Source organism: Bufo bufo, chromosome 1, assembly GCF_905171765.1.
Source record: "Bufo bufo chromosome 1, aBufBuf1.1, whole genome shotgun sequence".
NCBI classification, from domain to species: domain Eukaryota; kingdom Metazoa; phylum Chordata; class Amphibia; order Anura; family Bufonidae; genus Bufo; species Bufo bufo.
Window position 1 is genome coordinate 56568436 of NC_053389.1, and position 12433 is coordinate 56580868.

The 12433-nt window shown below is 46.0% G+C and overlaps 1 protein-coding gene across 15 annotated transcripts in view; it reads right to left on the minus strand.

Moving 5' to 3' along the window:
* PHLDB1 (pleckstrin homology like domain family B member 1) overlaps positions 1-12433 on the minus strand; it is a 158964-nt gene that overhangs the window by 47597 nt on the left and 98934 nt on the right. For all 15 annotated transcript variants that reach the window (XM_040424705.1, XM_040424674.1, XM_040424668.1 and 12 more), the window contains one exon: positions 6781-7059. In XM_040424705.1, the coding sequence (XP_040280639.1) occupies positions 6781-7059 (279 nt within the window). The remainder of the gene's footprint in view (positions 1-6780; positions 7060-12433) is intronic.

Sequence of the window (12433 nt, forward strand, 5' to 3'; positions counted from 1 at the left end):
TGCCACATTTACTAATCTTTGCTCAGGGGGGGCCCTCATGGTGTGGTGTGGACTGGACTCTGGGTCTATGCAGATATCCAGTCCAGTCCACACCATGAGGGCCCCCCCTGAGCAAAGATTAGTAAATGTGGCCGGCCGGCCCCAGGCCACAGTTCAGCAGACAGAGAGAACTACTTTGTCTCTCTAATAATCCACCAGTAATTTAAATAATCCCATTAGTGGGGGATTATTATAGAGACGGGAGACAAAGGAGTTGGGTTCTCTCTGTCTGCTGAACTGGGGCCTGGGGCCGGCCGGCCACATTTACTAATCTTTGCTCAGGGGGGCCCTCATGGTGTGGTGTGGACTGGTCATTTGCACTAAGGAATATAGTTTAACCGTTTATGTTCAAAAGCGAAAAAAAGAGGTCACTAAGTCAGCTCCAATCAGATATCTGCACATAGACCAAGACTCTGGGTCTATGCAGATATCTGATTGGAGCTGACTTAGTGACCTCTTTTTTTCTCTTTTGAACATAAACGGTTAAACTATATTCCTTAGAAAAAAAAATGACCAGTCCACACCACACCATGAGGGCCCCCCTGAGCAAAGGGTGACACCAGCCATAGCAACGCCACTGCCTCTATCTGTAAGTCGCTGGAGTGCACAGCAGGCAGTGGAACTGTGAACGGTCTGAACTCTGAACGGCTGTACAGTCAGTAGTGGCATGTGACACATGTGGTAATAATAATGTGTCTGGTAAAGACCTGTGTCATGTCATGTGTGATGTGCATCCCAATTATGCCATACATACGTGTACAGATACTGGTCCTGTACTCCTGTGAGGCTGCAAGGCAGGGGTGTGGTGTGGACCACTCCTGAGACTGCATGTGCTTAGGCCTCATGCACACGGCCGTTGTTTGGGTCCGCATCTGTTGCTCCGTTCCATGGCCCCACCAAAAAAATAGAACATGTCCTATTCTTGTCCGTTTTGTGGACAAGAATAGGCATGTCTACAATGGGCCGCCCGTTCCGTTACGCAAATTGTGGAAGGCACACGTGCGGCTTATGTTTTTTGCGGACCGCAAAAAAAGGCACAGTCGTGTGCATGAGGCCTTACAGTCCCTAAATAAATAATACTGCTTCTCAATGTGCACATATAACCAATAACCCCATACAGTGTTCACCTAATAATAATATAACACCAACATTACATAATACTGCCACATAGTAGGTACATGCAGCACGCTACTATGTAATACCCACATATTACTGTCTCCATACTGTGTTAAAATGCTATATACTGGCCACCATCATGCCTATTGATCTAGACTAGGGAATGGGTAGGTTTATGATGTTTCCCAGCTACAGGCGTTTATAACCGATCCTCAGGACAGCCAGCAGTGGTGGCCGTGCTTGCACACTATAGGTAAAGGTGTTGGCCTATGCCACTTCCAGCCTTTCCCTATAGTGTGTAAGCACGGCACAGCCACCGCTGCTGGATTGCAGAGTGGTCAAAACCACGGATACGTGCTGTGTATAATGTGATGGAAAGGAAGCAATATGGAGAATCAGAATACATTAGTAAGGGCCTTGTATTAACTTTCTCTACATAATAAATGCCAATTGCTGAACCCCCTTTAACCCCTTTAGGTGTGCTACACTTAATGGGGTTAGGCATAAATGTCTTGGTGTGTGTGCTATATATGATGTATGTATTAGTGGTTCATGTGCAGTATGACAGTGACATACTGTATGTATCAGTGGCATGTGAGCCACGTATAAGTGTCCTGTGTGCCACATCTGTCCAATGAGTGATTGGTGTGCGCTGTGTGTGATTGAAGTGCAGGATATCCATATATGTGTAAATTATGCCACATGTATGTTTGTGCATTTTGCTGTGAATATCTGCCATCATACTCCATCTGTAATACTTCTGTTATCACTGTAAGGGCTCATAAACACGACCGTTGGATGTTTTGCAGTCTGCAAATTGCGGATCCGCAAAACATGGATACTGGCTGTGTGCATTCCACATTATGCGGAACAGATTGGCCGGCCTCTAATAGAACCGTCCTATCCTGGTCTGTAATGCCGACAATAATAGGACATGTCCTATCATTTTGCAGAACGGCCATGCGGACATACAGACACGGAATGCACACTGAGTATTTTTTTTCTTGCAGCCCCATTGAAGTGAAGTGAATGGTACAGACATGGAAAAAAAAAAAAAGTTAGTGTGCAGGATCCCTAAGGTCGGCCCTAAGTATCCCAGTCCGACACTTTGCGGAGGCACTGCAATGCTAGGGTGAGCCGAGCCCCGGTCTCCTTCCTGCAGAGCGGTGCCCACTTCCAACCCTGAGCCCAGCTGCCCAGAACACTGATCCTGAGTCTGCTGGAGTCTTCAGAACTGTAAGTATTTCCAGTAATTCACTGTAAGCTATATTATATATATTCAAAAAAAGGGCCAGCTCACAAGAAGTCACCTAAATCTTATTTATTTCTCACTTATAAAATTCTGCCTATTGTGTGGCTAATCATGTATAAATTATTACACTGCCATGTATTGACATATAGCAATATAAGACCAATATAAAACAGTTATAAAATATAACATATAAAATCAAAACAAAATAACAGTGTTATTGTAATAGTCACGGTCCCTCCTTTCTATTTAAGCTGCAGAGCTCTCGCAGCTTATAATATATATTTTAGAGTATGACCCTTTGTTATTTTCATTATATTTGGTATACTTCCAAAAAAAATGGTGGAAATTTCTATGGGCCTTGGTTGAGTGTCTAGTATATTAGGGCGCAGTAGTATAGGCGTTATATGGTTATTACTGGTGGGACGTTGGTCCACTTACGTATCTAGTCGCTTTGCCATCCTTGTGATGTTTATTTTAGACTTATAATATATATATAATTGTTTTATGTGAGTAAGGGTGCTGGGGGGGGTTGGAGAAGGGGTGGATGGAGAAGGGGGAGGGAGGGGTGGATGGAGGGGTTAGCAGTACTGTACTATCTGCACATTGTAAAAAAAAAAAAAAAAGAAATCGGCAAAATATTATATATTTGAGTCAGAAGTTGTGCTTTTTTAAATTTTTCTAATAATAATAATACAGCCATTTTATTTGATACTTTTGTGCTGATTCTTTTTATTTCTCTATATTTAGGCTACTTTCACACTTGCGGCAGAGAGATCCGGCAAGCAGTTCCGTCGCCGGAACTGCCTGCCGGATCAGGCAAAATGTATGCTAACTGATGGCATTAGTAAGACTGATCAGGATCCTGATCAGTCTTAAAAATGCCTGATCAGTCGAAGAAAATGCATTGAAATGCCGGATCCGTCTTTCCGGTGTCATCCGGCAAAAACGGATCCGGCCTTTATTTTTTCACCTTTTTTTCAGTCTGCGCATACCGGAAGGACGGATCCAGCATTCCGGTATTCTGAATGCCGGATCCGGCACTAATACATTTCTATGGGGAAAAATGCCTGATCCGGCATTCAGGCAAGTCTTCAGTTTTTTTAGCCGGAGATAAAACCGCAGCATGCTACGGTTTTCTCTTTTGCCTGATCAGTCAAAACGACTGAACTGAAGACATCCTGATGCATCCTGAACTGATTACTCTCTATTCTGAATGCATGGGGACATACCTGATCAGTTCTTTTCCGGTATAGAGCCCCTGTGACGGAACTCTATGCCGGAAAAGAAAAACGCAAGTGTGAAAGTACCCTAAGGGACACAATAGAGACCAGAACCACAGCAGCTAAACGCAGTAGTTCTGGTGTCTATAGCATGTCTCTGCAAGCTTTTTAATGTAAACACTGCCTTTTTATAAAAAAAGGCAGTATTTACATTACTGCCAAGGAACACGTCTAGTGGTCACTCATCAGACGGCCACTAGAGGTGCTTGTGCAACACTAGCATTCACGCTAAACACTCCTCATAGAAATGCATTGATTCAAAGCATCTCTATGAAGCCACGCATGCAGGACTTTCGTCTCCGCTCAAAAATCATGTTCTGAGCAGACACCTAACAGACCCCATTATAGTCTATGGTGTCTTTAGGCTCCGTTACGCTCAGTTAGGTCTCAGTTATCTGCAGAATCCGTCCTTTCCATTCTCCTGCTCCTCAACGGAGCCGGAGAACGGAAAGGAGAAACGGTGATGTTAAAGGAGCCTTATTTGGGAACCAGTTCTTGTTTACGTTATTAAAGTTTACTACTCTACGAAGTGTGTGGATTATTATTATTTTTTGTGTGTGTGTTGTGGTGGAGGGCGTGATTGCCTGCTAAGGTGTGGGAAGGCGGGATCCAGGGGGCCCAAGGAAATCCTTGCCCAGGGTCCAATCAATATTAAAGACGGCCCTGGGTAGGGGTCAGGGGACCCCCATTCTGGAGACAGGCATGGGCTCCACAATAGGACCAGATCCTGTGGATCTGCAATAAGTGTCTAATATGTGAATATCCCTCATAACCCAGTGCTAAATAATGATTATCCTCCTAGGAGTAAACCGCAACATTCAAATGACTTCAAAATGTGGCATATTTGTATGTGCGAGTTACCACACTGAGTAATATGTATGCTTCTCTATCCTTTGTTTTTTTTTTTTTTTTTTCTTAGATTGATGTGAAAGTTCTGATATCTCCTGGGGACAGTTACGCTGTGATACGAGGACAGGGACTGTGAGAGAAGGACAGTAGACAGGTACGGGGACAGTGACGCTGTGAGAGAGGGACAGTACACAGGTACGAGGACAGTGACAATGTAAGAAGGGGACAGTACACAGGTTCAGGGACAGTGACGATGTAAGAGGGGCACAGTACACAGGGACAGTGACGATGTAAGAGGGGGACAGTACACAGGTACAGGGACAGTGACAATGTGAGAGGGGGGCAGTACACAGGTACGGGGACAGCGACTCTGTGAGAGGGGGACAGTACACAGGTACGGGGACAGTGACGCTGTGAGAGGGTGACAGTACACAGGTACGGGGACAGTGATGCTGTGATACGAGGACAGGGACTGTAAGAGAACGACAGTAGACAGGTACGGGGACAGTGACGATGTGAGAGGGGGACAGTACTCAGGTACGGGGTGTCATGCCCCGCCCTGACTATGTGCGGAGGTCGACCAGAATAGTAGCACGAGTTTAGTGTTTTATTTTGGAGCCGTGCTGGATCCGCCTCCCATCAGGTGCACTGGGTGGGGTCATTAGTTTAAATAGCACTCCAGCCCAGTGCTCTGAGCGGATTATAGGAATCACTTTGGTCTTGGAAGCTAGGAAGGAAGGTTGTCTGCTCCAGCTCAGAAAGATAAGTGTGGTTTCAAGTTTGATTGTTTTGTGTCTCTCCCATCCAGGTTCTGTGCGAGCAGGCTGCTCCTATTTCCCCTCTTCACCATCTCAGGGAATTTAGGGTGCTTCAGCCCAGGCACGGGGACACATCATACCTACCACCAAGGTCTGCATGTGGGCTGAGCAGTGCAGGGAGAGAGGTCAGGGATTAGCTAGGAGGTGATCCTTCCCCTGCCTCTCGCCTAGAGCCTGGTTGGTGGTTTATCTGTTAGTCTGAGTGCACGTCCGCCGTGACACGGGGACAGTGACGCTGTGAGAGGGGGACAGTACACAGGTACGGGGACAGTGACGCTGTGAGAGGGGGAGAGTACATGGGTACAGGGACATTGATGCTGTGATACGAGGACAGGGACTGTGAGAGGAGGACAGTACACAGGTACAGGGACGCTGTGAGGAGGACAGTACACAGGTACGGGGACAGGGACGCTGTGAGAGGAGGACAGTATATGGGTACAGGGACAATGACGCTGTAAAAAGGAGGATGGTACACAGTCACGGAACAGGGATGTTGTGAGTGAAGGACAGTACACAGGTACGGGGACAGGGACGCTGTGAGAGGAGGATAGTACACAGGTACGGGGACAGGGACGCTGTGAGAGGAGGATAGTACACAGGTACGGGGACAGTGAGGCTGTGCGAGGAGGACAATACACAGTTACTGAGACAGTGATGCTGTCCGAGGAGGACAATACACAGGTACTGAGACAGTGATGCTGTCCGAGGAGGACAATACACAGGTACTGAGACAGTGATGCTGTCCGAGGAGGACATTACACATACCACGGGAACAGTGACTCTGTGTGAGGAGGACAGTACACAGGTATGGGGACAGCAATACTGTGAGGAAGACTGTACACAAGCACGGGGACAGGGACGCGGTGTGAGCAGGACAGTACCTGGGCACAGGGACAGTGATGCTGTGAAAGGAGGACAATACATGGGTACGAGGACAGTGACACTGTGAGGACAATACAGGGACACAGGAGACAGGCAGTGACAGGCGTATTTTTTACTTGAAGGCTATTGAAAAATTCCAAGAATTTCTTCTTACTGGATTACAGTGCATGTAAAATGAAAAAGAAAGCAACTTTACAAATAGCCTCATTAAAATGTCTCCATGGAGAAGACCTTTATGTCTCCATGGTAACAGACTACAAACAGACACTGTGTAGTCTGATCTTGCAGTCATACTCGCTTTTAAAACCAGCAAAGAACAACTTTCACCTACCCCAGCCTTCTTGATGAGATATATATATTTATACACCATGGTGCGGATCTACAGAAAATCCAGATCCGTATGAATGGAAATTGTAATCTTGTACTGTACTTTGCTGCAGACTACCAATTCAGGATGTGCATTAAACACACACGTTCAGACTAATGGCCAGTGGAAGGGGGGTCAGTGGACAATAGTGTGATGTGATGCATCTGCTGGACGTACCTCATGCTGGGTGCTCTCTGTGCTGCTATTTTCCTCCTTCTGGGTTTCTTCTTCTTGAAGTTCTTGTTGCGCTTTATTTTGGTTGCCGCTGTTTTCATGTCTGCGATCCTTAGTACCGTCCCAGGATGGTCTCCTCGTATCAAAGGATAATGGGTCATCTAGTTTAGAGCCAAGAGAAGGGAACGCCCGTAGTTCATCTAGCCGCGCCGAGCTGCTCGAATCATCCGTTTTACTGTACTCGGCGCATAGATTCAAAATGGTTTCCAGTCTCTGCCGCTCCTGTGGGACACAGGGGAAAAGTTGGGATTAAATTAAAACAACCAATATAAGGGGTTGTCCAGAAATAATTAGTTTGTGTCCATGTTCCGGTCCCCGGCTTGTTTACTCCCGATGCAGCATGGACACGGTCACAAGCTCTGCTGCAGCCAATGACTGGCTTCAGCATTCAAGTGCCGCTCGAGGCCACATCATCGCTGAAGCCAGTCACTGGCTGCAGCGGAGCATGTGACCGCGCCCATGCTGCAGCGGGAAGTAAACAAGCCGGGGACAGCGCGGAGGACCGGTGCAGCAACTGAGGCAGGCTGTGGGCAATTATTCCCGGACAAATACTTTAATCCAGGGATGCTCAACCTGCGGCCCTCCAGCTGTTGTAAAACTACAACTCCCACCATGCCCTTCTGTAGGATGATAGCTGTAGGGAGTTGCAGTTTTGCAACAGATGGATGGCCGCAGGTTGAGCATGCCTGCTTTAAGCCATCATCTGATAATCTAGAATAGAACTGGACTATACAACAAATTATCAGACCAGAACATTTTCCTCTGACCTATCTTCTTGAAGATTCTCTACCCTTAGAATTGTATATACTTTTCTGTCTGATAATCCAGGAGGATCTCTCATCATCTGCCAGCTGTAATGGATTCTGAAGGCTATGCACACCGTTCGGGGCATTTCTTTATTGTATTGTACTTATTCTGGGCCAAGTATCATTTTCTATTAGGCCTTTTTAAAAATGTTTATTCTCATGTAAGCTGAATTCTTATTAAATTGCTAAGAATTCAGCTTAAATAAATATTCTACGAGCAGAGGGCTACACGTCGAGCTGTCAGTCAGCTGCTTGTCTGTGGATTTCGCACGGCTGTGTGCGTGACTGTATGCACCTGCTTGCAATGGTTGTGGCCGAAATCCCTGAATTGAGACGAAACCGTATTTCAACCGCTACGCGTGAATATACGTGGAAGCCAGCGAGCGGTCGAGACGTGGCCGAAAACGGCATTAAGAGAGAAATAAATGATTTGTCAATTGATCGCTGATCTATTAGAAAACTGTGGTTTGCATGTCCACATGGTGACTGCGACTCAATCGCCTTAATCGCCTTCTGGTCTGTCACGGTCCCTCAGGTGACTGGTGTCAGGAGATCAGAGAGATTGGCTGAGCGTGGAGGAATCTAACAGCCTCCTTGATTTCTCTTGATTCAGTGTTGATAGGATTAATGACCACTTCCCTTTTCTCAGCTGTTGCTCAGTGGTCATCACTTCTACCCTTTATAGTGTCACCCCACCCTTCTGACTATGCGGTTGATAGCTTCATGTGGGTTTGGCTGAGCTGGTGTGAGATCCTCTCTGGTGTTCCTGTTCTTCCATCTCTACAGAAGTTAAGTGTCGCATTTGTTTGTATTTGTTATATTCCCTGTTGTTTGTATCTGGGCCTGAGACAGAGACTTCCATTCGTCCATCTGGGGAGGAATGGGTTGTTTCTGGTCCTTAACTCATTCCAGGGCCTTATAGGGAAATCAGGGCCTAGGTATCCTGCATATGAATATTCCTACCTTCAAGGTCTATTCATATTGATCGGTAGTTAGGGCCCGGATTAGGGTTGTCTAGGAGGTGACCTGTCTCTTACCTAGTTTCCAGGCCCAGTTACTGTTCCCTTTCCCTCCTGTGTTCAGTGTGGAGTCGTAGTCCCCCCCTCCTGATCGTGACATGGTCGCACCATGCGTTTCTATTCCTCTAGATCGGCTGCTCCTCCGGCGCTCCAGCTGTTCTGAAACTACAACTCCCAGAATCCACCTTTCACTGCGTTACAAGAACAGCCGAGTAAGTGTGCATGCTGGCAGTTGTAGTTTCACAGTGCCAATGGTTGCCGATCCCTGCTCTAGACATTACTACACGACTTTCTCCAACAGAGGTTGAAGCTAACGAGGGGGTGAAGAAGACGTAGGGTCACTCCATCTTACCGGTTTCCAGTCCGTGTTTCCATAGATCACGTGTCCTTTCGCTCTTATAGGAGACATAGAGATATAACGTATGCGGAAACCGCCTGTTATTCATGGGTGCACCGTCACTTTTACGCCTCGGCTGACACAAAGGGTCTGACTTGCATACTTCCCTCGGGGCTCACGCAACGTTATCTGATGCTGCTGTGATTTTTGCCTTCAGGCCAATGCAAACAGACTTGTGATGCCAGAAGAAAGTCACAGCTCAGCACATTCGTTACCACATACACATCCATATATCCCAGTCATTCACTATCCATGGGACTTTACGCTAAATCAAAGGGGTATTCCCATCTGTGCAGGGGGATGCGGTACTAAACCGGCGCTGGAATTGCCATCAATGTCAGATAGGTGCGGGTCTCACTACTGGGTTCCAGGACCTAACTAGAGAACGGGCCCCCAAAATGAAGGAGAGCAAGCCACGCATTCAGCACTATGGCAGTTCCGAAAATAGTCGAGCGAGTTTTCGGAATTCCCATAGCGGTGAATAGAGGGCCGCTGCTGATGCTTTCTGTTAATTTCGGAGGTCCAATGCTGTAGATGGGATAGTGTCCCTGTCGTGGAACCCCTTTAATTCTTAGGGGCATAGTATTGATGAAATGAAATGAAATGGAGAAACAGCCAAAAATTCGGAAAAAAAAAAGTGTTTGCAATTGACGTGAAAATACTACAAATAAAAGCGTCTCACATGAAGCCGCCCGTAGGCAATATAAGACACCCACATTGTGGAGACAATAATAAAGGGTATAATTGGGGCTTTCGTCCTAGAAATCCAAAATGGCGGATCACATTTTCAAGGAGAAAAGATAAAATAAATCATGGACGACGGAGAATTAACAAATGTCAACGGCAGCTTAAGGCAAGATTTGCAAAGGATTAACTTCCAAGAAGCATTACGACCCTGCGAAGTGGAATATACCGGTAAGCTGATTTAACCACTTAAGGCGAACCTGTCACCAGGAAAACGCAGGCAGCAGGTTATAGAGCAGGAGGAGCTGAGCAGATGGATGTATAAAGAGAACCTGTCACCGTGTAATCTGCAGGCAGCAGGTTATAGAGCAGGAGGAGCTGAGCAGATGGATCTTTAAAGAGAACCTGTCACCATGTAATCTGCAGGCAGCAGGTTATAGAGCAGGAGGAGCTGAGCAGATGGATGTATAAAGAGAACCTGTCACCATGTAATCTGCAGGCAGCAGGTTATAGAGCAGGAGGAGCTGAGCAGATGGATGTATAAAGAGAACCTGTCACCATGTAATCTGCAGGCAGCAGGTTATAGAGCAGGAGGAGCTGAGCAGATGGATGTATAAAGAGAACCTGTCATCATGTAATCTGCAGGCAGCAGGTTATAGAGCAGGAGGAGCTGAGCAGATGGATGTATAAAGAGAACCTGTCACCATGTAATCTGCAGGCAGCAGGTTATAGAGCAGGAGGAGCTGAGCAGATGGATATATAAAGAGAACCTGTCACCATGTAATCTGCAGGCAGCAGGTTATAGAGCAGGAGGAGCTGAGCAGATGGATCTATGAAGAGAACCTGTCACCATGTAATCTGCAGGCAGCAGGTTATAGAGCAGGAGGAGCTGAGAAGATTGATATATAAAGAGAACCTGTCACCATGTAATCTGCAAGCAGGTTATAGAGCAGGGGGAGCAGAGCAGATGGATATATAAAGAGAACCTGTCACTATGTAATCTGCAGGCAGCAGGTTATAGAGCAGGAGGAGCTGAGCAGATGGATATATAAAGAGAACCTGCCACCATGTAATCTGCAGGCAGCAGGTTATAGAGCAGGAGGAGCTGAGCAGATGGATATATAAAGAGAACCTGTCACCATGTAATCTGCAGGCAGCAGGTTATAGAGCAGGAGGAGCTGAGCAGATGGATCTATGAAGAGAACCTGTCACCATGTAATCTGCAGGCAGCAGGTTATAGAGCAGGAGGAGCTGAGAAGATTGATATATAAAGAGAACCTGTCACCATGTAATCTGCAAGCAGGTTATAGAGCAGGGGGAGCAGAGCAGATGGATATATAAAGAGAACCTGTCACTATGTAATCTGCAGGCAGCAGGTTATAGAGCAGGAGGAGCTGAGCAGATGGATATATAAAGAGAACCTGCCACCATGTAATCTGCAGGCAGCAGGTTATAGAGCAGGAGGAGCTGAGCAGATGGATCTATGAAGAGAACCTGTCGCCATGTAATCTGCAGTCCTCAGGTTAAAGAGCAGGAGGAGCTGAGCAGATTGATAGCAGGTTATAGAGCAGGAAGAGCTGAGCAGATTAATATAGTTACGTATAGTTTATAGGTAAAGATTCAGTAAAACTTGTATTTTATTCATTCAAATTCCTACACACTCTGGGCTTTGAAGTCCAGGAGGCGGTCCTATCAGTGATTGACAGCCTGCCCTCTATGACTGTGTATACAGAGATAGCTGTCAATCACTGATGGCTCCGCCTCCTGGACTTCAAATAATAAAATACAAGTTTCACTGAACCTTTTCCCATAAAACTTAACATCAATCTGCTCAGCTCCTCCTGTTCTATATCATCTCAGACACCATGCTCAACATGACAGTTTCCTTTTAAAGGGGTTTTCCGAGGATTTAAATTTGATGGCCTATCCTCAGGATGGGGGAGGGGGGACTAACACCAATCAGCTGTTTGAAGAGGCCGCAGCGCTCCAGTGAGAGCTGTTTTTTTCTTTTTTATTGACGCAGCTGTTTGAGGCCTTGTTTTATGTTTTTGTATTTTTTATACTGTTCAGGTTATTACGATGATGTAGATAGATAATATATAGATATTTCGTTTCTAGGTAATGAGTGTGCAAGAAATATTTAATCCTGTTTAGTTTTTTGCAGACTTTATACTTATTAATTACGTTTTTCTCTCATTAAGAGATTATTATTTTACATTCATATTTTATGCTGCAATCAGTCACCAATCAAACTGTCCCTAAACCGCTGCCCTCGTGTTATACAGGATGGTAATAGCTTTCTAGGACTCTGATATGGACCTTGGAGTAAAAAGGAAAAAATAAAGTTATAAAGTAGTACCGGCTACCTGTGAAGAGTCAGGGGGGCGGTCCTGCTCTCAGTAGTCCTGGCAAGCCAGCTGGAGTGGCATCAAGCACATGCGCAGTAATGTGGCTTCAGCTGTACACCGCACATGCCGTTGTAGCTGGCTTGTAAAGGCAGGACCCGCGACTACTCCTGGCAGCAGGACCGCCCCCACGACTATTCACAGGCAGCAAGCACTACTTTATAACTTTATTTTTTTACTTTATGTTCCATTTCAGAGAAGTCACGTCTTTAGAAAGCTATTAACATCCTGTAAAACAGTTTGATGACACTCTAGGGACGGTATATTTGATAACAGTTTACCCTT